Raw genomic sequence first — 25,929 nt, 5'->3', positions numbered from 1 at the left:
GGCATGCACATAAATGAAGGCTTCTAGGTAGATTTAGCACTGCGAGGCCCCAGATGAATTAAAAAATGTTATAGTTGCCCATAAATATATCAGCCATTCTTTCCATTGTCTGCCAAAGCCTAGCGTGCTATTGCGTCAGTGATGCGCCCCTTTTTTCGTCCACGCTGCTGCTAAAGGATACTTTGGCTGCCCCTGGACATAGCCACACAATGGTTCTGTCTCCCTTGGTTTGGCACTTAAGGGATTCATCCCCTAGCCCTAGTAATGGAAGGTCAGGGCTATCTGGAATCGGGTATCCCAGGATCTTCTCATTCTGAGCAAGTACTTCAGACCAAAATGGGCAAATAGTCAGACAATCCCACCAAATGTGACCAGTCACCCCTTAGACCACATGCTCTCCAGCATAAATTTGATGTATTAGGGAAGATTTGTTTGAGTTTAGTGGGATAAATATACTGGTCAAAATGTTATTAATAATAGACCTTTCGCATGCCAATGAAGCGGTTAAATCAAGGAACATCTCTCCAGAGTTTACTCCAACTAGCCTCAGAGATATCGTGACTGAGGACTTGCTCCCAAAAGCTTTGGTTTCTTGGACGTGGAGAACATATGGTAGATAACAGGGGAGAGAAAAAGAAGGAGATACAACCCCTAAAGGTCCCTGCCTTCTTTGCAAATCTGTCGATGGGAGTCAGCTCCCTAGTGGCAGCCTCCCAGATAACAGACAGAGGCACCCAATACTTTAGATGCATGTAGCGGCAGTGTTCCATGGAGGGGAGATTGAAATCCCTTTGACAGTGTTCAAAAGTGTGAATGTCCCATCCATGGAATAGGCCAGCTATAGTGAGACAACCTTGCTCTCTCCATACATCAAAGTGCCCCGGGAATAATGCAGGGTGGAAGGCCAGATTAAAATGAATCCTTTGAGAGCCTCAATATTTTGTGGGAGAAGCGGGCTGTGTGATTTTTCCAGAGGAAGCAGGTTAATAAGGAACGGAGGGATGGAAGGTATCCCTGGTCTAGCTCCACAGGGAGGCCCAGGAAGAGATATAGTAGCTTAGGCAACACAGACCTGTTTATGGCGTGAATGTGACCCAGCCAGCAAATATACATGGGCGCCCAACGTTTTCGTAGGCTGTTGTAAGAGCAGCGGATAGTTGGTTCTGATTCAGTCCAAGTCCCTGGGGGTACTTTTTATACCCAAATAAGTAATCTCTTTTTTGGCCCATTGAAATGGCCAGTTGGCCACTAAATCTTCCATATCTGAGGAGGGGAGCGTTAGGTTAAGGGGAAAGGATTTGTTAAAATTAGTACAGAATCCTGCTACTGCTTCAAAATTATATAGTGCCTTCTGCAGAGCATCCAGTGATGACTGCGGGGAGGTCAGCGTCATTAGCACATCATCCATAAAGAGGGAAATCTTGTGGTACTGTGAACCAAATGGCTGGCCTTGAATAGTGGGAATGGCGCTTACTGTAGCTGCTAGAGGTTCTATACAAAGAGCGAATAGTAACGGGGAGAGGGGCACCCCTGACGTGTACCCCTCTGGAGCAAAATCCTTGCAATAAATTGGTTGCATAAGTCAAACCGACTCAAATAGGAAGGGCAAATCTACTTTGTCAAATGCCTTCTCTGCATCAAGGGCTAATAAGATAGCCGGTATCTTTTTGTTTTGTTTGTTTGTTTTTTCAACCAAGTTAATCACCCTCCACATATTGTCATGGGTTTGTTTCCCTTTAATAATGCCCAATTGATCTGAATGAATCAAATTGGGAATGAGGTCCTCTAGTCTGGAGGCCAAAATCTTTGCATAAAGTTTGGCACCTAGATTGATCAATGCTATAGGGCGATATGAACTGCAGGAATGAGGGTCCTTCCCCGGTTTGGGGATAATCGAGATGAGGGCTTCGCTCATCGAGGATGTGACCGACCTCGCTTGGGCCACGTAATTGCATAGAGAAACCAGATGTGGTATGAGTTCAGAGCTAAACGTTTTGTAAAAAAGAGCCTTATATCCGTCGGGTCCTGGTGACCTATAGGGCTTCAAGGCCATAATTGCCTCTCTGATTTCTGTGCTAATGGGTGCCCCTAGGAGCTCATTTTGGGCTTCTGTCCCTTGGGGGATGTTCACATTTCCCAGGTATTTCTTTTGGGCTTTTTCAATCGTGGGGTTCGCAGTGTATAGTCGTTCATAGAAATTGCTGAAGGTTTGGGCCTTCTCCGATTCGGAGGTTGCCAGTTTGCCACCTTCTTTCAGTATACTCCTTCTCCCGTTTAAGTCTAAGTTGTCTTGCCATCCTATGTCCCATCTTATTAGCATGCTCGTAGGAAGAGCTCGTAGGAAGAGCGTTTAAGACATAAAAGGGAAAAACTTTTACCTGTTAGTATATATAGCATTCAGTTTCCCTCCAACTTCTGTGACTTTCCACTCTATAATAGTAGATTTGGTTGTTTGTGCTAGTTCGGCTTTACTAAGTTCCGCCTCAAGTGTCAATCTTTCTTTTGTCCTTTCTTTTTAAGTGTTGAGACTGGAGCAATGCATTTCTCTCTAGTGTATGCTTTGAATATGTCCCAAGTGTAGAGCGCTTAGTGTCCTAGGTGGGGTTCAGCTGGAAAAAGTCTCTGATAGCTCTGCAGAGCTTATCACTGAGAAGGTGGGCCCTTGTCAAGGAAGCGGGAAAAACCTGCAGTGTAATTTGGGTGGTGGAGGTCCCCAGTTTAAGGCTAAATGTTGCAGGGCATGATAGGAAATGGTGATGGGATGAATGGAGGCTATAAGTAGGGATGGCATAAGCGATTGACTTAGGAAACCATAGTCTATTCTAGAATATGTGCGGTGGGTATAAGAGGAGTATGGTGCCCTCCAGGCGCCTGTGAGTCCTAACTTCTGTATTTCTTTTTTTATTGCTTTTGAAAAGCTCCCCTTGAATGATCTAGGGGATCAGTGCTCTCCATAACTGGGTCCCATCTAAGATGAAAGTCTCCTAACATAATCTCCTCTTCAGCAAATTATCCTAGTAGTGTTAGGAGTGTCTGGATAAATGAGACCTGGCTAACACTGGGGACATAGACTGAAGCAGAAATGCACAACCGTCCAGTCAGACACCCCTTCACTAAGATAATTCTCCTCTCTTTGTCAGATTTTTAGTCTTGTGGTGAGAAGCCTAAGGAAGAGTGAAAAAAGGGCTACCCCATTATGTTTCGTGGCTGTGACCAATTTATCACAATTATTCAGACCTTTAGGGCTGCAAAGTCAAATTGTTGGTCTAATAGATATTTCCATAATTTATGGCGTTTGACCGGTGAGTTAAGACCTTTAATGTTCCACTGTAGTGTAGTGATCACCATGGTAATTCAGTAAGAGCGTGGCCTGCTGCTTGACTCTGCATCTGAGAACCCAGTATATTGGGCACATCCCCTTCTCTATCTCCCTAATCAGCAAGAACCGCTGCACTCCTCACAAAACATAGTACCGAATAACAAGAAACTTAAAAAAGATTAATATACAACTGATGGAACAAAATGTCTCCAAACATCTAGTTCCATGGTAAGTATGTGCTGTATGACAGGTGTGTGGTCAAGAGCTGCTAGTGCAAATCTTTAGAAGCTGTTGCGTTTGAGGTGTGCGAGCCCCCCAAATCATGCCTCAGTATCAGATTCCTATCTTCGTATGGCCAAGTGCAATTCACTTAGCTTGTCATCCCATCCTTCGGAGGAAAGGGTGAAGCAGACTGTAGTTGTAGGCAATGTTCCCTCTAATTTTTTTTCCACTGTGTGCGGCAGTGTGCGGTCTCTGTGTGCTGCAGCCAAGGATACGTGCGTCAAGAAATTGACCATTCACGCGCACGCAGCGCATAACTAGCCAAGATCTTTGGCATTAGCCTCTCCATACCACTAAAGCAAAAAAGGGATATCATTGCTCCATGCAATAGGGCATCAAGGCAGTTTTGTGACCTGGTTGCACACCCCAAGGACATGACCTGTTAAGTGCCACCTACACCCCAGTTAGAGAAAACAGAAATCAGGAGGTTGAACCATTATGAAACTTTAATGAATACTCTCAGAGTGCTGCAGAGGACCCTGCACATCAAATACAGCCAGTTGTACAATTGGTTAACATTTACAGTTTGATGAACACACTGCTGAGGAATGCCATGATGCCCCTGCCAAGATACAGGCTGAGAAATGTTCCTACCCCACCCACACACGGACTGTAGGAGAAGCCGCATCAGAGTTTAGACAAGTCAGGTGCCAACTTTAGATGTGTGACATGTTTGTTTTTCTCGCCGGTCCTTGCCATTTTTCCAGTGCTGATAAACTCGGTCTAAATCAACTTTCCCATTTGAGAGGTAAGCCTTTGTCCTCATCAGCATATCTAGGTGACTCTCCTCTAGTCTGTTTCTTAATTTGGACTTGATTGAGTTCATGAGGCTGAATCCTCGTTCGCAGTCTGCACTTGAAGCCTGGAAAGTTGCACAGATATCAACAAGCTGAGATACAACATTATACTGTGCAGCATTCCGCAGAGTGAAATTCACCATGTCTTGAAAGGTCCTAAACAATCCGTTTTTTATATGCGCTGCCACCACATATTTATAATCTCTGTACTGCCGAACAACATCACCAGGGGTGTCACAATCACCCAGGACCAAGACTTTCTTATACTTGACGGTGGTCAAAGAGCTTTTCTGAAACAACTTGCACAAAGATGCAAGTTCACCCAGAATGTCATTTAGTGCTGCAAAGGAAATATGGTAGTTTGAATCCAATAGTTTTTTGTAGCAATATTTAGCAATTGGGTCATTCTCCTCAACTCTTTCATGATCAAAGTATTTGAGAGCAACCTCATAATTACGCAAGAGTGCACCAACAGCAAAATGCCTTAAAAAAAGCCACCGCACCTCATTGAGTGGCCGAAAGGAGACCGCTTCACATTCAGTGACCAAAGCAATTTCGTCCAGCTTGGACTTTCTTAAAGGTGAGCGGGAGAACACAGTGTAGACAGTCCTCAGTAATGTTTCCATTTCCCTGATCATCAGCACTTTTTTCCAGGCATCATCAACTCCCAAATCTTCTCTGTGCGCAACACAGTGCTGCTCAACTAGATGAGGAATGGATTGTTTGAGGCAGGTATCAACACCATTGTTCTTTCCCAGCATCACTGATGCACCATCTGATGTAAACATGACCATTTTCATAAGGTCCAGCTTATTGGCAGTGTAGAACTCTTTTACAGCTGTAGTGATAGCCTCCGCATTGCATGCACTCAGAGTTACAATTCCCCCAAACACTCTTTTGTGCTCTGTTGATGTTACAGATCGGAACTTGAAGTAGAGGCCTCAAGTTATCTGCTCAGCCACTCGCTATGACTAATCGGATTTATAAGGGTGAGCCATTTTTAGGCCTACTGGCTCATTCTGGCAAGCGGACAAAAAAAAGTGTTCTGTCCATTCAGACGGTAAATGAGCAATGAAGGTGCCTTTACGTCTTGTTGTTGTCTTGTCACATTTGCTGTGCATGATGCAGGGAGCGACGTTGCAAGAACGTTGCAACGTGCGCGCTTGCCAAAGGGGCCTGCGCGACGGGGGAAAGAAAGGTGCGCGCACGCCTTACAGGGAACATTGCCCGCGGCCTTTAAACACTGTTTTCATTGACTTCAATCCAGATTCAAATATGAGCATTTTCTGCAATAGGAGAGCACGACTATCGCTCTAAAAGGCTTATTTGAGCTGAGAAAGTGATAATGCATATAAACAACTATGAAGTACGACAATGATGGAAAAGTTGATAACAGCACATTTTCTACTGTTCTGAAGCTTTTCCTAGCTCATTAACCATTCATTTTCAACATAAATATCACTTGCTCGCTTGTATGCTAAAGTATGGCAAATGATGTTTAAAACACTCCCCGTGGCCTTTAAACGCTGTTTTCATTGACTTCAATCCAGATTCAAATATGAGCATTATCTGCCTTAGGGGAGCACGTATATCGCTCTAAAAGGCTTATTTAGGCTTAGAAAGTGATAACACAAATAAACTACCACAAAGTACAGGAATGGTGGAACAACATGCGCGCTTGCCAAAGGGGCCTGCGCGGTGGGTGAAGGAAAGGTGCGCGCGCGCCTTACAGGGAACATTGGTTGTAGGTATTGCAAGATTTGTTGTTAAGATGAGTCATCAGGCTCTGCCAGTGTATATGTAGGTTTCTTGGTTTGGTGTGCCTGTTCAAGAGCGAAAGGTTTGAGATTCTTTAAATGTTTAACATTTCGGCTGGGGTTTAAACTGTTTCTGCGTTTCCCATTGGTTTCTCTCAGTAGTTCCGGTTTGACTCATGGGGAGAGACCGTACACTTCCTTCTTGAACTTGATCAGTTGAGATCGGTATGTCAAGAATCGTTGCTTCCGCTTGCAGATCGGTGAAATGGTGAGTTTTGTTGTGGTATTCAAATGCCAAGCCAAATGGATAAGTCCACCTGTACCCGACGAGCTCCTGCCTTAGTTTGTTGGTGACAGGTCTTAGTTGTTGCCTACGAGCTAGCATTGTTGGAGCTGTATCTTAGAAGAGAGAGCATGTAGCACCCTGAAATGGGATGTCTTCTTTTGTTCGTGCTGCTAGAAGGATCGCCTCCTTCATCTTAAAGGAGTGCAGTTTCACTAGGACATCACGGGGCGACCTCCCCCTCCTGCTTTCTGAGTTCCCAACCAGTAGACTTTGTCTACCTTGATTTTTATGTGAGTGTCTCCCAGTTTCTGAAAAGAAACCCACTATGAAGGTCTCTAGGTCTTCTTCTTATCCACAAGATTTCGGATGAGCTTGTTATCACATCTCAACCTGTTTTCCAGGTCTTTGCATTTCAATATTGAGGCTTAGAGTTGCTTCTGGAGGGATTCAGTTGTTTCTTTAGTCCTATCCATGTGCTTATCTAATTCCTTGATTTTGGTCTTTAGATTCAGCATTCGTGAGCTCACTGAGTCAAGGTTGTGTTGAAGTTCAGAGAACCTGTGATATTAACGTCAGATTTAAGTTGTATCAAAGAAGCGGTCATATCCACCCTCAGCTCCTCTTGAAGTTCCTGTTTGAATTCTTGAAGGGAAGCGAGGAGGTCCTCCTTTGTAAGCGCCATGGCGTCTTTGTTAGTAGTGGCAGGTAGTGGAGTATGAGCCTCTGTAGGTGTGAAGTAGCTGGACACTCATATTTATTTGGGTCTTTTTTTGGAGGCTTAAAGCCCACAGCCACCAGGGGTGGATCGCCACCTGCAGGTCCTCCACTGTTTGCTCTCTTTACAGTTGTGTTGGAGATATCTCTGTGTTGGAGTCCTTTCAATCTAGTGCGGCAAGGCCCCCGTAAGGTTCAGGGCATCTGCAGTGAGCAGAACTCCAGTTTCTCACCAGGTCTAGTCTCATCTAAGAACATGGAAGCAGTAGCCCGGTTTGCTCTCCTCATTGGGTCGCTTCCTCCGCCTGCGTTTGGTATAGTCACTCTATCTCATCATAGAGGAAGCAGCTCTTTATGTAGTTCAACTCTTAGGCAATATTAATAAGCAACAGTTGTTGGTTTATGGTGTGGTGTGGTGAGCAGATGAGACTATACTATTGCTTCTCCTGTGTATTCTCTTATGTAGCTTTTATTCCTTTAGGCGTGCTCCATCTTAGGGTCAGGCATGCATGGATGTAATTGGAGCGTTTTAGCAAGATCGCATTCAGGAGGCTTCAGGTTATATGGATGCTCATTTCCTTACAAATTTATACAGGTCTATTTTGGAATTACAAATATCTCCCTTAGAAGATGGACAGAAACCAAGACCCTTATTTAGCAAAGATATCATATCTGAAGATAACTCTTTATTTGACAAATTCACTACATTATTCTTAACCTCTGTACATAATTCTACATCTTTTTGTCCCGTGATCTTGTTTTCATCCCTGAGTATGTTTCGCTTTTTTCCTCCTCTTTTCCCTCTTCTGGTCTTCCTACTCGATTCTTTCTTTGATTTAGTTCCCAATTCCCCTGTTTTATTCTCTTTAATTCTTGTAAGGGAGATATTTGTAATTCCAAAATAGACCTGTATAAATTTGTAAGGAAATTGAAACTTAAGAAATATTTTTATTCTAGAAGGAGAGATGAGGATGCAACCCAACAAGAGGAATTGGTATATGGTGGTCTATCCATCCAGGATATCTATGATACGGTGACACTAATGTCAATTACGGATTATGAGGAATATCCAATTACCGTTGCTACCGTTCTAAAACTAGAATTGTTTTTTGCGTTAATATTACGTGTGCAAGTGTATTTATGTGCATGGTAGACAACATAGTATTGTCTTTGTAAGGGATGTTGAGGGTCTGATCCCAGTCATTTGCACCGTACGATACTGTTAAGTATAAATATTATAGAGTTAGAGCAGGGAGCGCTTATTACTCACTATTCACCCTCTTTTTTGATGTATATATGGAAGCTCAGAATTCCATATCATTTTTCACATGTGCCTATTATAGAGGCTGAATTGTATGACTGAGCCCTGGTGCCGCCATCTTAACATCAATCAATCTGGTTCTTGTAAAGTGAGGCTAATCACCTGTAAGGGTCTCAAAGCACTAATGGTGGGGGGAAGGGATGGAGGGGGGAGGGTGGTAGCAGTTCAGTTGAAGAGCCAGGTCTTGAGGTTCTTCTTGAATTGAGGTAGTGAGGTTGATTGCCTGAGGTGTTGCGGAAGACCGTTCCAGGTCTGAGCAGCGAGGTAAGAGAAGAATCTTCATCCAACTGAGTTCTTGCGAATCCTCCAGGTTGTGACGAGGGCCAGTTGAGCGGAGCTGAGGTGTCTGGATGACAGGCAGTGGTTATGGTAAGATGGTCCGATGTTGCAGAGGACCTTGTAGGCGTGCATGAGGAGTTTGAAGGTGATTCTTTTGTTGATAGGAAGCCAATGAAGGTCTCTCAGGTGAGCAGTGATGTGCCTGCAGCGAGGGATTTCCAGGATGAGTCTGGCTGAGGTCTTCTGGATTCTCTGCAGTTTCTTTTGGAGTTTTTGGGTAGTGCTAGCATAGTGCGTTGCCGTAGTCCAACTTTCTGCCAGCAAGCGCCTAGGTGACTGTTCTCCTGGACTCACTGGGGATCCATTTGGAAATATTTCTGAGGCGGTGTATCGTGTGGAAACAGGAGGATGAGACGGCATTGGTTTGGCGGTTCATTGAGAGCGAGAAGTCAAGGATGATGCATAGATTGCATGCGTGGACAGTGGGTGTGGGAGAGGTTCCGAGCACTGAGGGCCACCAGGAGTCATCCCAGGTGGAGGGGGTGGAGCTTATTAGGAGGAACTTGGGTTTGTCAGAGTTGAGTTACAGGCAGCTGTCATTCATCCAGGCGGTGCCTGCCTTCATTCGGTTGTGGAAGTTGCTTTTGGCGGTTGTAGGTCGGTTGGTGAGAGAGAGGATCAGCTGGGTGTCGTCGGAGATGATGTTAAGTCCGTGGTTTCTAACAATGTTCGCAACTGGGCCATGTAGATGTTGAAGAGGATGGGGCTCGGAGAGGAGCCCTGAGGAACTCTGCAGCTAATCTATGTCGGTTTTGATGAGAACGGTGGGAGCCTGAGAAAGGAGCAGATCCACTCTAAGACTTTGTCGCAGATGTTGGCGTCATGGAATCTGATGCAGAGGGTGTGGTGGGAGATGGTGTTGAAGGTGGCGGAGAAGTGCAGTAGGATGAGGGCTTTGGTTTTGCCTCGGTCGAGGAGAGTGCAGAGGTCGTCTGTTGCTGTGAAGAGTGTGGTCTTGGTGCTGTGGTTGCTTCTGAAGCCTGATTTGGAGGGGTTGAGGGACTGGTTGGTCTTGATGAATCCGGTTATTTGGGTGCCTATGGCCTTCTCGATGACTTTGGGTGGAAAGGGGAGAACTGAAATGGGTCATTAGTTTTTTAGGTCTGTCAGGTCAGCGGAGGGTTTTTTCAGCATAGGGGTTTATTTCTGTATTTTTCCAGTCTTCGTGGAATGTGGTGGACTTGATGGAGCAGTTGATGGTGCAGTATAGTTTGTGGGCGATGGTCGCGCAAGCTCCGATGAAGATATGGTGCTTGCATGGGTCCGAGGGGGCTCAGTAGTAGATGTTTTTCATGATCTATTGGATGACGTCAGTGTTGAGGGTGGTCCAGTTGAGCAGGATTGGCGTAAATGTCTGAAATCTTGCAGTGGAAGAAGGTGGATGTCTGCGGAGTTTGTATTTGGTTTGGTGAATTCTTTCATCACGGTGAAGAGTTCTTTGGTGTTGTGTGCGTTGGTGTTTCTGAGTTCCTGAATGGCCGTTTTCTTTGTGGCATTCGGGGCGCTCAGCTGGCTCGTGGGGGGCAGGAACAGTTCTTTGCTTTAAATTGATATTGCACTCAGGGGGTCGCTGGGGCCTGAAATTTCCTTTCAGGAGCCATATGCTTATTTCTCTGGCCCCTGTATGTGTCTCTGAGCTGGTCTGGTGCCTCTGCTGGTTCGGGGGCCACTCAGCTCGGGTACGAGACAGTGTTGACGAAGCTGCCGCTCTGGCCTTCTTACGCTTGATTAAGCGGTTCCCTGCTGAGTGCTCACCTCTTGTGTCTGCGTCGCTCCCCAGGTGGGGATCGGGCCCCGGAACTCTCAGTGGGAGCCCACCACACAATAGCAGCTCAGTTCACGTGGGGCATTCTGTAGTCTCCCTCACGGCCTCCACTTTCTTCAGGATTTGTTGCCATCAGTCCTCCTGATCATTGCAGAGTTGCCTTCTATTTCAATCTCAATTCCTCGCGTCAATCAAAGGGTCTGCTGTGTTTGACAGGCCTGAAGGTGCTTGCACACCCCGATTCCACTCAAGTTTGCAGCAGAGCTCATGTGGATCACATTCACTCAGCCATCTTGGTTGACCACTCCGTCATTTTTTGACTGAATTTTACAACCGTTTGTCGACTTTGACCTGTGTGCATTCTTTCATCTGTTTTTTGGAGTATGCCCCATAAAGAAACCACTGGTTTCAAGCCTTGTGATGCCTGACACAGACAAATGTCTGAGACAGATCCCCGCGTTGAGTGTTTGTGGTGCCTGGAGTGGGACCACAGCTCCAAGTCCTGCCTGGATTGCAGGACTGTGAATCCAAAAGCCATTGTAAGTGGGCTATGAAGCTTCTGGCCGCTCGCTACGCGTCTTCGTGCTGCTCCAGGTCCCGTTCCTGAGGGAGGTATAGGGACCGTTCTCAGAGTCACTCGCACCAGTCATCATCACTATGTGGGACTTCTTCAGGTAAGTTCAACCAGAAAAAGTCCAAGAAGCTGAATCGTTCTTTGACTTCCCTGTGCTCCTTCAATGAAGCCCTCACTGATGTCCTGATCGGGGCCTGTGCCAAGTCCTACTTGGCACTCCTGTGCTCAGCACAATCTCCCACCGCTGTAGCCCCGGTTCTGGGGACCCAACCTTCCTGAATTACCACCCTACCCCTGAGAGTCTGATGGTCCAGACCTCGCCTGCCAAGATCAATCCAACGTGTTCCCCCACCACACCACCCAGAAAAGGAAATTCAAAAGGCTGGTAAGAGACTTCTCTCTTTCACCTGCCTTGCACTGCAGTCTGTGAATACTGCATGCTTGTTAGGATATCTGACAAAGACTCCTAGCTGCAGATTCCTCACCTTAGACTTATCCCAGATGTCTAACTAGATCCGGATTTTTTTTGGTAGCAGTCCCCATGCACGTAGGTAGGTGCCATTATTCGGCTTCACGTGGCTTGTCTACGTCGTCTTCGCCGGAATTGACATGCACTGTGCTATATAGGCACCACCCCAGCGTGCTGACTCAAGTTCTTTTCATTCTGCGCCAGTCAGTGCAGATTAAGAGAGAGCTACTCCCAGTCATTTTTTGACTAACCTTTTTTGACTTTTTGCACAAGTTTTTTAGAATTTTCTCCTGGGGTGATGGATGTCTATGAAAAAGGCTGGATTCAAGCCTTGCAGCACCTGTCACCGACAAATGTTGGTGACAGATTTAAATCTTGTCTGTCTCTGGTGCCTTGAGCTTGACCATGACGCCAAGACCTGCTTTGATTGTTGTGCCATGCTCCTCAAGGCCTTGAGGGAGAAATCCCTTAAACTCCTTACTGCTGGACACACAACTCTGTAACGGTCTTGATCCCGATTGAGAAGAAGGTCCTGTGGATGTTCGCGGAGCCGTTGATCTTCGTTGCAGTCAGTCATACTTCTCCATTAAGTCCCACAAGAATAAGAAAAGCAAGAAGTTGAAGAGGTCATCAACTTCACTGTGTCCGTCAAAGTCATCTGATGAGTAAGTTTAAAAAAAAAAAAAAGTAAAAGTAAGTAACTTGTTCATCTTGACAAGTTTGTCTTTCTTCCTGTATGAAAAAGAGGTAGTTTCAAACTATGAGACAGAATATTGAGAGTGAAATTATTGTTGTGTAGGGGTCTTGGCACATTTTGGAGTGTCAGATTTTTACACCAGGTTTGAGTATTCGCAATTTGGATCTTGAGTCTCCGTACTCCTGAGGCTCTCTAATATGAAACCTTGTGCCATTTCACCTGGCCCTCAAGATCATAATTTGCATCAAAATTTTGAATTACTGTGCACTGGGAGACATTGGCTGCATTTTTCAGATGGTATTGTAACAAGTAAAATGTTTTACACTAGTCCTTTTTATACGTAATTGTCTACCGGCGCGAGAAGTACGTGTATTTATTTACATCCCTAAATCTGAATAAAGTTTAAAATTGTGAGAAAGATGAAAGGCAAAATCTGATAGTGACTTCTAGCTGTTGATTCCTTTCCTTAAAATATTCACCAGGCATCAGATTGGAACCAGAAATTTTCAAGTAGAATCTCTGCGCCTGGTCGGTGGTGATGATCGGGTCGTGACATACACAGGACTTATATCATCGCAACCACGGCACGCTGACATCCATTCTTTTCTTTCTGCGCCATCAGTGCAGATCCGGAAAGAGCTTCCTTAATGCATTTTTTGGACTATTGTTCATTGTTTTGTCAAGCTCTTAAGGTTTTGCTCCCAGTGTTCTTAGGGATGTACCTAAATATCCTGTGGGATTTAATCCTGTGGGTCCTGTCACAGACCCATGCCCGTGACATACTGGGCCACGAATCCAAGACCTGTCCTGACTGTCATGGCATGAAGCCCAAGGTGGTTTGGGAGCCAATCGACTCTGCCACGCTCCAGATCTTGGTCATATGGAAGATCCTGGGCCCATTTGCGATCCGTTCCAGATGGTCATCATCTCGTGCAAAGTCATTGTCAGATAAGTCACATAACAAGTCGAAGCACTCTTCAACTTTGCTGCCCCGATCCAAGCCTTCAGACGAGGTGCTGGAATGACTCTTGGACCGCTCTGCGCTTCCCAGAATTTCCCGGAACCGGAACTACCCCTGCCCATTTAAAGTAGTTTTGAGATGCATGCTCCTCATATTTGGGCAGGCGGACCCCTCTGGAATACATTCGGGCCCCACAGGTTTGACAGGTGCCCCCACTGGATTTGGCTTGGCACCAGCGAAGAGACTGCAACCTTCCCTAGAGCCCTGTACCACTGGCTCCATTCCCAGCACAGACCTCAGCATTATACGCAACTGATACAGAGGCGGATTGGCATTTTCAAACACCAACTCTGTCACCGGCTAGAAGTTCCAAGTTACCGGGCCTTCCTTCTTCAATAGACCCTGTGGTGAGTTCCATTGGGGAGGATCTGAGGATACCTGTGCTATTTCAACCTCTTAGAAGAGCCCGAGAATAACTTGTGAGAGGAACTAGCGGATGGTATTGGTTTGGACACCTCTCCAGACACTGGCTTAATCTCTGCTCATAGTGTAGCTTTGGAGGAAGGGGCTTAGTTTTCCATGGTGACGAGTTGAGTGACGAGGTCTGGGACCTTACACTGCCATCGGTGGCAGTCAAGACGAACCTCTTGATAGAGGTGCTTTAACTGGGAGTTGCCCCCAGACAACATCTCTTCCTTTTTAACAAAGCTCTCACAGATGTCCTGCTTAGGGCATGTACCAAGCCCTACTCCTGGGAGCCCAGCTTTCCTAACCCAGCACCCCAACCTGGAGAGACTGGTGGTCCAGGCCTCTACATCCAGAGTCAAACCCTGGCACATTTCTTACCACACCACGGGATAGGGAATTCAAGAGGTTGGACATCTTCGGTAAGAGGATTTTCTCTTCCGCTTGCCTTGCACTGCAGTCGGTGAACACAGCACGCCACTTTTGCCTGTAGTCCCACATAGTTTAGGACTCGTTTGAGCAAGTGCTGGCCATGGTCTGGGAGGAGCCCCAAGCCATTGTGACCCAGGCTATTGCCGATGACAGGAATGCAGCAAAGTTCACCATACACTGCAAACTTGATATGACTGACCTGCTAGGTAGAGCAATTACTTTATCAGTGGCACTGTCTCCATGCCAGGTTATGGTCTTTGGGATGTTTGGGGTTTATCCAGACATCTCTTATGGACCTGCACTCAATGACACTCTCCTTTTTGTTGATAAGACAAATACGGCACTCAAGCACTTTAAGGACAGCAGGACCACTGCCCTGTTGTTGGGACACTCCACGGCTCCATGTTAGATGCACTTTGCCTTTCACCCCTTCCGTGGCTATGTTAGGGGCTACCAACTGTGGCCATTTCCACCCAGCCATGACAGCCAACCATCTCCCCAGTCCTTTTGTGGCCCATGGGACCCAAGGCCACAGATCTGCCGAGTCGACCACCGCCCCGGAAACTGCACCCTCCAAACCCCTTTTAAATACCTTCTCACTATCATAGGCAACCAGTTGGTGGCAGGATTGAGCACAACCTTCCTCAGTGGATGTCCATCACCTCAGACAAACTCCACCACACATGCCACCATCCTCAAACCAGCTGATGGAGGACCACCTCTACTTGCTGTATTAAGAAGTGCAGGCTCTTTTGGCCAAAGAAGCCAGCGTGAGAATGCCGAAATCTGCAGTAGGTCATGGTTTCTATTTTTGCTACTTTCTGGTGCTGAAAATGTGCAGAAGCCTCTGCCCTTTACTAGATCTGCCCCACTCTCTCGCTTCTTCCTGAAAAAGGAGAAATTCCAAAAGGCTCATGGTGGCTCAGGTTCTGTATAACCTGGACCATGAAGACTGGATGGTAGTCTGGGACTCGCAGGACACCTACCCACATACCCACCCTGACGGCCCACAGATGTTACTTGCAGTCTACTGTGGGCCACAAGCACTTTCAATTTGGTGTGCTCCCCTTTGGCCTTACCATCACTTCTCTGGTGTTCACAAAGGTGATAGTGGTTGCAGCCCATCTGCGAATGTCAGGAGTTCCAATCTTCCCCTACCTCGACGATTGTCTGCTGAAGGCTGGCTTGTCCCTGGCAGTCATCACCCACTGCCAGACTAGGGCAGACCTCCTGCATTCACTGGAGTTCAATATCAAATTGCCAAAGTCAAACCTGATTCCCTTACAGACATCTGAGTCATTCTGTACACAGTGTATTTAGGGTCTGTCCTCCGAAATAATGAGTTCAGGATATTCAGGCTATGATTCCAATGTTTCAGCCTCTATTTCGGTGAGACTGACTGAGAGGATGCTGGGCCTCTTGGCCTCCTGCGTCCTGCTGGTAACACATGACCACTGGAATATGCAGGCTCTGCCGTGGAACCCGAACTCTCAGTGGCTGCAGTAAATGGGCAATCTCTATGACCTGGTCTAGATATTGGAGGAAATTGCTAACGATTTGCAGTGGTGGCTGAAGATTCGAAATTAGGTGAGCAGCATACCCCTCTCCCTTCCACACCCAGAGCTCACAGTGTTGACACATGGGTCACTCGTGGGTTAGGGCGGCCATCAGACAGAGGTGAAGATCAAAAGACTCTGGACTTCTGCAGAGTCCCGGCTCCACATCAGTTTGTTGGAACTGAGAGCAATCAGTTTGGCATTGAAGCCCTTCCTTCCTTCCATCAAGGGAAGGCTAGTTCAGGTGTTCACGCATAACACCACTACCATGTAGTACTGCAACAAACAGGATAGGTTGCGGTTGTGGAGTCTGTGCCAGTAAACTGCGCACACTCTGGACATGGCTTGAACATCTGGGCATGGCTGAAACATCTGGACATCTTCCTAATAGTACAATACGTGGACGCTCTCTGAATGCCAGATGAAGTTAGTTGCCTATGACCTCACGGATCACAGATGGTATCTCCATCTATAGGTGGTGCAAGGTCTCTGCAGTGATTCTTGGTTAGATTGATTCTACACTACCAAGAGCCCACAATGTCAGCACTTCTGGGTGCTGGAGTTACCAACGCAGCTCTTTCACAGAAACATGTTTCATCTCAAGTGGAAATCAAGCCGACTGTACTACTTCCCCCTGATGCCAGTACTGCCCAGAGTTCTCAAGAAGATCAGGAACAACCGCACCCAAATCATTATTGTGGCTCTGGAAAGGGCAAAGAGAGCCCGGTATTCAGAACTCCTGAGCATGAGTATCTGCCTTCCGATCAGGCTACCCCTTCAGGAAGATCTCCTGTGGCAGCAAATAGGAAGATTCTGTACCTGAACCTGCACACTTTCCACCATCATGCATGGAGGTTGAGTGGTGGCATCTGTGACAGTATTTGATCTCCCTTCAGAAGGCTCAGACATTCTGGCAGCCATGGGTCCCTCAGCTAAGACGGGATATGCCTGCTGTTGGGACAAAATTGTGGCCAGGTACACTGCCAAACAAGTTGATCCCATCCCTGCACCTTTGTCAGAGAACTTGTTTGTTTTATTGTTATCCTGGCAAGGCCTTAATTGGGCACTGTTAAACAATATCATTCAGCCATATCTGGTAAATTATAGATGTTAAATCGTCCTTCCCTGTTCAGGTTGTCTCCTAAAAGGACTGTAACGTATGTTTTCCTCCTAAGCCATATGTTATGCCCCAGTGGGGCCTTAATTTGGTTCGTACATTTTTGATGTGCTCACACTTCGAGCCCTTGCACAGGTGCCCTCTCCATCTCTTGATCATTAAAACAGTATTCTATGTGGCCATTCCATCAGCCAGGAGGGTTAATGAACTTCATAGTCTTTCTGTGTATTTTTTATACACCAATGTCTTCCCAAACAAACAGATTCTTTGCATCCATGCCCCTTCCCTGCCGATGGCAGTGACACTTTTCCACGTTGGCCAGAGCATCACTCTGCTGACCTCTTGTGCTCCACCTCACCCTTCTAAAGAAAGTGAGAGACTCCATCATTTCTACTCAGAAAGAGCTCTGTTGTTCTAAATTGATCATACAAAAGAACACTGGATGGTTGATAAACTCTTATTTGGGTTTACTGGAGCAAAGAAGTGAAAAACTGTGCAGGCACAGACCATCTCTACATGGATCGTGCTCTACATTAACATCTGTTATGCACTGACCAAGAAGCAACCCCCTGAGGGCTTGTAGGCTCAGTCCACCATAGCCAAGGCTTTGATTAGTGTGTTAGCTGGGAAGTCCCCATTCCGTGTATCTGTCATACTACTACTTGGTCATCTAGACACACGTTTACCAGACATTACTTCCTTGACAGTCAGCTCCGTTGCAACAAGCACTTTGCCCATTCGGTCCTCCAAGATTTCTTGGTCTAGTCTGTTCGCAGATACTCTTCCAGGGAGTTTGCTTGGTTATCTATTCTAAGGTAAGAAATCTGCAGCTAAATGTCTATATCAAATGAACAAGTTAACTTCAGTAAATCCTTATTTGGTTGAGACTCTGTCTAGCCGCAGATTTCTTACCGACTCTCCCATCCTTTTTTCTTCTCCGAACAGATTTTTTTCTGTTTAGAAGGGTCCTGTAGGTCCTTAGTCCCTGCACACTGGTTCATTGGCCAACATAGCTCTGTGCTTCTGGCATAGAAATGTCACAAAAAACTGACGACAATTTACTCAGGAAGTGCCTATTTAGGCACAGCGCATGTCACATCCGATATGGAGCCGATCAACGCCACCTACATGAACGCAGAGGTACTGCTTGAAAAGTTCTTGGTCCAATTTGACGCCTGGGGAATATTCTAAGATACTGAATCTGCGGCTGGATACAGTCTCTACCAGGTAAGATGTTACCGAAGGTAAGTAACTTGTTCATTAAAAACATTCATTTGTATTCGCAAATTTACAGCTGCCGTGCACTGTTGATAACAGTGAATACATTAATTCATGGGCGAAGGCCGCATAATGCTTATTGCAGTCATATGTGGTTTATGTAGTGGTGCTAAAGTTAAGGCTGATTTGTAAGTCTTTCATAATTGCATTCTTCTTGTTTTTTATTCATCAGGTGCAGTTTTCCTGGGTGTTCTTTGCAGGGGCTATTCCAGTATTTCTTTCTTTCTTTATTGTAACTCTCTTGTGCCACTATAACAACTGGGATCCAGTGATGATTGGAATCAGAAGGATATTTGCTTTTATATGTAGAAAACATCGAATTCAGAGGTGGGATCATTTTTTCTCAAACATATTCATGAAATGAACCAACCCGCATTTTGTGCCTTCCTATGTCAATTGGCTATACTTGTGGCATGATGTTACTAATGTCTTCTTTTTTACTATCCATAGTTCAGTTTAAATAGTCATACTTAGTGAGGTGAGATAGGTCATTGACTTAGGGCTTGATTTAGATCTTGGCAGGATGGTTACTCTGTTACATTGTGACGGCCTAACCCCCCCCTCGGCCATGATCTAAATTAGGTCCTTAGTCTCTTTTTTGGAAGTAGGAACCTTTCAACAGAGCAAGGCAGTATAAAGGATCCTAAGAAGTCCTCACAAAGTTGGAAAGGCGTTGGGTGGGGTCAGGCTGAAGCCATTGGCTTTTGCACAAAAAACTCTGAGTGGGAGACATTATATTTCGCATCCCAGGTAGCCCTCTCGCTGGCTGGATATTTTTGGTTCCTTCGTCCGTCAAGATTTTTACCTTTGGACTTAGTCTCTTATTTGGAGCTCAATTTCCTCCAACAGAGTAAAGTTTTAGCCATCAATGAGTTCTATTAGTCTGGGAACCTTCTTGCCAAGGGTTTTGGAACCTCATTTGCTGCTGCAGAGAAGCCTGTTTTTAAAAAAAATGTCTTACCCTAGAGAGGTTGCACCTTGGGTAGGTAGGCTGAGGTGGCTTGACCTGGTGCTCTGGTAGTCTGTAAGCCCAAAAGTTTCTAAAGTTACTAAGTCCTAGCTTTTTGCAGGTGATGGGAGAATTCCAGTTAAACACAGCCAAGTATCTCAGGACCTCAGGAACAGCGTTTGGGGGTCAAATCTCACTCCAGCAGAGGTCACCGGTAGGGCCCAGGTCAGATCAAGTTGGTACTGGTCAGCTGGGCACTTCAGGGAAAAGGCCTTTACAGCTGGTCATGGCCCTGTAGCTACACACGCGGTCAGCCAATTGACCCATATTGTCCATGTATGTTTCCTGGGTACAAGTTATAGCATTTCCAGTCCTTCACTGCTCCCCTCAGGTCACAGACAAAAGGTCCAGTCCTGTTCACTTCTTCCGCAGGTCCAAAAAGTGTTATGAATAGGGTGCCTTGGGGTACCACATTTATGCTTGGCACTAGTTAGTGGGTGGGTGTGACTCCAAGCCCCTCCCTAATCAATGGGGTAAAATTTCTCAGGGGTGCTACTAACTACTTGTGCAGCAGTTCCTGTTTGTTCTACTGGAAAGAATCCCACAAAGCCTTTCCTCCTAAAATCCGCAATGGGGGAACCCTTCTCCCACAATGCATTGCATGTGTGCCTTCTCAGATTTGTGGCCAGGGTAATTCATTCCCTTCCTCTGTGGTCACTCTCCACTGGTTCTGGAGGTGGCTTTCTTCCACCCAATAGATTTGCTGTCTGTCTGATTACAGCGACTAAGGCAGAGGCTTTGAGGGTATCATCTAACATTTACTTGTGAAGGCCTCTTTGAAGTAAATTAAGTATCTGATAGAGACTTCTAGTTGCAGATTCCTTACCTTTGAATTTCCCCAGGCGTCAGACTGGATCAGGAGACTTTTTCTTCAACCAGTACCCCTGCGCGCTATTAGGTGGCGTCGGTCGACTCCATGGGTCGTTGGCGTCGTGGTCGCCGTGATGATGTCATGGTCATAAATAGGTGCCACCCTGGCACGCTGATGTCAGTTATTTTCTTTCTGCGTCAGTCTACACGCAGATGCGGAGAAGAGCTACCGCAGTCATTTTTCGACTAACTGCGACATTTTGACAAAATCGTTTTTGACGAGTTTTGGTGCATCGAGGGATGTCCTGTACGATTGGATTTAAGCCCTGCGACTCCTGTCACCGCATGATGTCGGTGATGGATCCGCACCTCGTGTGCCTCTGGTGTTTGGAGGGCGACCACAACCCGAAGTCGTGCTCCGAGTGTCGGGCCATGAACCCGAAAGCTTTGAGGGAGCGGTCCCTGAAGCTCATGGCCGCCCGACACTCGATTTCACATTGTCTACCAGTTGCGTTAGAGAGGAAGGTCAGGAGACCGGTCTCGGAGTCACCACAATTCTTCTTTGCCCAAGCCATCTGGACATTCGGCTAAGAAGAAGAAGTCGAAGAAGGCAAAACGTTATTCAGCTTTGCCCTTGTCGCTTGCACGACGCGATGTGGGAAGAGCGTCGACGCTCTAGGCCTCTGTCCTCAGAACCTAAGTCTGGGTCCGCTCTGTGCCTCCCCGAACGTCTGGGAGCCGGGGCTTCTCTTGCCCAACTTAAGGAGTTCTATGAGGCCATGTGCCTCATAGTTGGGCAGCCCGACCCACCTTCAGCACCTTAGGGCCCAGGGGCGTCGGTGAGGGCCCCCTCGGGTTCAAAGTCGGCCACTTCGATTCCGGAAGGCACCTAAGGATCCACTTCCGGATACGCCCCGACGCCGGTCATGCCAACGCGACCTTCCCCGGCGCTAGGTCAGACATTGAAGTTCCAGGCGCCGATTGGGCCCACAATTGACATCAACCCTATACTCATTCCCCATGACCCAGAGCCGGAATGATGTCGCTCAACTCCGATTCCGTTTTCCATGGGCTTTGCTGTGTGTAGGGTTGATCCTGAACCATATTACTATGGGTATGGATACAAGGATAGTGTAGAGGGGTCGCTGAACCCTTTAGAAGACCAGCTTGAGTCTGAACTAGACTGGGTTCAGGATTTGGGTGATGCCAGTGGGTTGGACACCTCCCCTGACACTGGCATGTTCTCTCTCCGTACTGTGGCTACGGAGGAGGAGTGTCTTATTCTATGGTGGTGAGAAGGGCAGATGAGGTTTTGAACCTCGAGCTTCCTTCTGTGGAGGTCAGGCCTAACCTCCTGACCGAAGTGCTTCAGGATGGGCCTCCAACTCGGAACCCCTTCTTCCGTTCAACAAAGCACTTACAGACGTTCTACTGGGGACCTGGTCCAAACCAGGCACAGGGGCTCCTGTGAATAGGATGATTGCCCGCGCTATCGGCCTGAGCCGAATGACCCACATTTCCTCACCCAGCACCCTATGCCTGAGAGCCTGGTCATCCAGGCTTCTTCATCCTCTGGCGCATTCCCTACCGCTCCCCCGGACAGGGAATCAAAAAGACCGGACAATTTAGGAAAGAAGGTGTTTTCTTCTGCCAGTCTAGCACTGTGGTCCGTGAACACTGCATGCCTTTTGGGCCGCTATTCCCATACTTTCTGGGATATGGTCGCGCAAGTGCTGCCTCAAGTTCCGGAATAGGCCCGGAACGTTCTCTCCCAAGCCATGACAAATGGGAGAGAAGCAGCCAAGTTCATGATCCGCTGTGGACTGGATACGACTGACTCACTAGGCAGATCGGTTGCATCAACAGTGGTACTGAGGCGCCACTCCTGGTTGAGGACGTCTGGCTTTTCAGGAAATGTCCAGCAATCTTTGATGGACATGCCCTTTAATCGCACTCTTCTTTGGAGACGAGGCGGACTCAGTGCTGGAGCGCTTTAAGGATTCCCGGGCTATGGCTTGGTCCCTTGGCCTCGCAGCTACTTCTCGCCCCCTTCAGTCTGCCTCTCGCTCCTTTCGTGGCTGCGGTAGGGGCATCCAACGACATCCATTTCCACTGAGCCACTGACCCGTGCATGCTGTACAGCCCCTGTGCGTACCCGGGATCCACCGAGCTCGTTGATCAAGAAGTCCAGTGCCTCAAAACCTTCCTAGTCTGTTGGGACATCTGGGACCAGTTGGCGGCAGAATGCACCATCATCTGCCCCACTGGGAATCCATTACAACGGACAGGTGGGTTTTACAGATAGTCCGAAGGGGTTACTCCCTCCCCTTCGAGACTTCTTCTCCAGCCATGCCACCATCATTCGATCAACTGTCGGAGGATCATTTGGCACTTCTCGGCGAGAAAGTCAGTGCTCTCTTGGCCAAGGGAGCCATAGAGAGGGTCCCTGCGCCAGAAGTAGGTTGTGGTTGCTATTCCCACTACTTTCTGGTGCCCAAAAAAGAAAAGGGTCTTCACCCTATCCTAGACCTCCGGTCCCTCAATCCCTTCCTCAAGAAGGAGAAGTTCAAGATGTTAACCCTGGCTCATGTCCTTTCTGCCCTGGTCCCTGGAATCTGGATGGTTGCGTTGGACTTGCAGGATGCCTATTTCCATATTCCCGTCCTGCCGGCCCACAGACGTTACCCATAGGTCACGAGCACTTTCAGTTCACTGTGTTCCCCTTTGGCCTTACCAGTGCCCCTCGGGTGTTCATGAAAGTAATGGTAGTGGTTGCAGCTCCTCTGCGCAGGTTAGTGGTCCCAGGCTTCCCCTACCTCGACGACTGGCTGTTGAAGGCTGACATTCCCCCAGAAAGTTGTCTCCCACCGCTAGACTACGGAGAACCTCCTGCATTCGCTGGGGTTCACCATCAACGTGCCAAAGTCACACCTGACTCTCTCTCAGACGCTCCCTTTCATCAGAGCTGTTCTGGACATAGTGCAGTTTCAGGCTTATCCTCCAGAAAAGCGAGTCCAGGATATTTAGGCTATGATACCGATGTTTCAGCCTCTATCCTGGACCTCGGTGAGAATGACTCTGAGGCTGCTGGGCCTCATGGCCTCCTGCATCCTGCTGGTCCAACGTGCCAAACGGCATATGCGGGCTCTGCAGTGGGACCTGAAGTTCCAGTGGGCGCAGCATATGGGGAGCTTCTCCGACATGGTTCAGATCTCTGAGGGAACTGCGAAAGACATGCAGTGGTGGTTGCCGAGTCCAGATTGGTTCAACAGCAGATCCCTCTCCATTCCCCAACCAGATCTGACAGTAGTGACAGATGCATCACTCCTGAGATGGGGCGGCCACATGGGAGAGGTGGAGAACAGAGGCCTCTGGTCTCCGGTAGAGTCTGGGCTCCACATCAGTCTTTTGGAGCTTTGGGCGATCCGACTTGCATTGGAAGCATTTCTTCCCTCTCTCAAAGGAAAAGTAGTGCAGGTGTTCACCGACAACAACACCGCCATGTGGTATTGCAACAAGCAGGGCGGAGTAGGGTCGCGGACCCTTTGTCGAAAAGTCTCTTTGCTTCCGGACATGGCTGGAATGCCAGGGCATTTCCCTGGTGGTTCAACATCTAGGGGACTCTCTGAACGTCAGAGCAGACGAACTCAGCCGTGGATGCGGAGTCGATCACAAATGGTGTCTCCATCCGGAGCTGGCGCAAGGTCTCTTTCAGCAGTGGGGAGAGCCCTGGTTAGATCTGTTCACCCCTGCAGAGAACGCACAGTGTCAACTGTTTTGCACATTGGTGTTTCCAAGGCGGCACTCGCTCGCCAACGCTTTTCATCACAAGTGGAACTCCGGCCTCCTGTATGCCTTCCCACCAATACCACTTCTGCCCAGAGTTCTGAAGAAGATCAGGCAAGACCGAGACCAAGTAATCTTGATGGCTCTGGACTGGGCACGAGGAGTACGGTATCCTGAGCTCTTGGGCATGGCCATCGATCCTCCGATCAGACTCCCCCCTCTGGAGGATCTTCTGTCGCAGCAACAGGGGACAGTTATCCACCCGAACCTGTCCAGTCTCTGCCTCCTTGCATGGAGATTGAACGGCGACAGTTGACCGCTTTTGACCTTCCACCCAAAGTCTGTAATGTCATCTTGGCAGCCAGGCGTCCCTCCACCAAAACGGTATACGCCTGTCGTTGGAAGAAATTTGTGGCATGGTGTATCAACAAATCTGTTGATCCCCTCTCTGCACCTCTTCCAGAGGTTCTCCTCGTTGTTATCGCTCTTGTCCAGCAGGGCTCTACTCTGGGCACCCTCAAGGGATATTTGTCTGCTTTCTCTGCCTTCGTACGGCTATCAGACCAACCTTCTCTTTTCAAATCTCCCATTGTTGGGAGGTTTGTTAAAAGCCTCACTCATATGTTTCCTCCCTTCCTGTTCATCATGCCCCAGTGGGATTTGAACCTGGTCCTCACATACCTCATATGCGCCCCTTTCGAGCCACTCCACAACTGTACTTTACGGCTCTTAACTCTTAAAACAGCTTTCTTGATTGACATCACCTCTGCTCGCAGAGTAAGTGAGCTTCAGGCTCTTTCTTTGAAGTCACCACTCCTAGTAGTGCATCCTAACAAAGTGGTGCTTCGTACCAGGGCTTCCTTTCTTCCCTAAGTGGTAACACCTTTTCACGTAGGCCGATCTATCACCTTGCCTACTTTTTACACACCCCAACATCCCTCTCATGAGGAGGAGAGACTCCACAGTCTGGATTCAAAAAGAGCGTTGGCATTTTATCTAGATCCTACCAAAGAATTCCGAATGGATGATCAACTCTTTGTGGGATATGTGGGTGTGAAGAAAGGTAAGACAGTGCACAAGATGAGCATCTCACGATGGGTAGTCCCCTGCATCAAGATATGCTACACTTTGGCGCAAAAGCAACTCCCTGAGGGTTTGCGCGCACATTCAACCAGAGCAACTGCTGCTACCACAGCATTAGCACGCGGAGTTCCAGTCCTGGATATCTGTCAGGCCGCAACGTGGGCTTCCTTACATACGTTCACCAAGCATTACTGCCTGGACAGTCAGGTCCGCAGGGACAGCTCTTTTGGCCGTTCGATCCTGCAGGACTTTTTAGTGTGATCTTAGTTCGCAGCCCACCACCAGGGAAGGTATTGTATGGGTATCTAGTCAAAGGTAAGGAATCTGCAACTAGAAGTCCCTATCAGATGTACAAGTTACTTACCTTCGGTAACGATGTATCTGGTAGAGGCATATTCTAGTTGTAGATTCCTTACCGACCCGCCCATCCTTCCCGCACTGTGAACTGATTTCTAGGGACAGATACTTCCCTCTAAGGGCCTTAGTTTTGGCGCAACATCCTTAGTGTTCTTCATAGTTCTGCTCTACTGGCGTGGAAAGTCGTGAAAAGAAACCAACGTCAGCGTGCCGGGGTGGCACCTATATACGACAACAATATTATTACGGTGACGACGCCCGTGGAGTTGACCGACGCAACTTAGCGGCGCGCTTGAAGAAAAAAATCTCTGGATCCAGTCTGACGCCTGGGGAAATTTAAAGGTAAGGATTCTGCAACTAGAATATGTCTCTACCAGATATATCGTTGGTAAAGGTAAGTAACTTGTACTTCTGGATACACCCCAACAGGTATTCCTGCCAGGGGAAGAGAAAAAACACCTCCTCAAACAAAAGTCATTGTCTCTGCTCTTGAGGCAGTGTTCACTCTTCATCTGGGATAATCCGTGGTTGAGCCGCTACTGGAGGGCTAATGGATATTCGCCTCCAGGAACTTCAGACGGGGGAAAGGTAACATTCTAAAAGTTACTTTTCCTTAATATTTCTAAAAGATCGGACATTATGTTTGGCACTTAATAAATATTAAAAAGAACAGTTTAATCATTTTTCTAGCTGTATCCAAACCAGAGGTAACAGAATTAAGATCCAGTCTGGCTTCTCAGCATTTCTGTATGGGC

At 47.4% G+C, this 25,929-nt stretch overlaps 1 protein-coding gene across 7 annotated transcripts in view; it reads left to right on the top strand.

The window, feature by feature from the left end:
* SLC35F5 (solute carrier family 35 member F5) overlaps positions 1–25,929 on the top strand; it is a 575,369-nt gene that overhangs the window by 428,670 nt on the left and 120,770 nt on the right. For all 7 annotated transcript variants that reach the window (XM_069224683.1, XM_069224682.1, XM_069224686.1 and 4 more), the window contains one exon: positions 18,302–18,456. In XM_069224683.1, the coding sequence (XP_069080784.1) occupies positions 18,302–18,456 (155 nt within the window). The remainder of the gene's footprint in view (positions 1–18,301; positions 18,457–25,929) is intronic.

This window comes from Pleurodeles waltl, chromosome 3_1 (assembly GCF_031143425.1).
Source record: "Pleurodeles waltl isolate 20211129_DDA chromosome 3_1, aPleWal1.hap1.20221129, whole genome shotgun sequence".
Lineage (NCBI taxonomy): Eukaryota > Metazoa > Chordata > Amphibia > Caudata > Salamandridae > Pleurodeles > Pleurodeles waltl.
The sequence above is the reverse complement of the archived record's forward strand: the minus strand, read 5'-3'. Positions and strand labels throughout refer to the sequence as shown.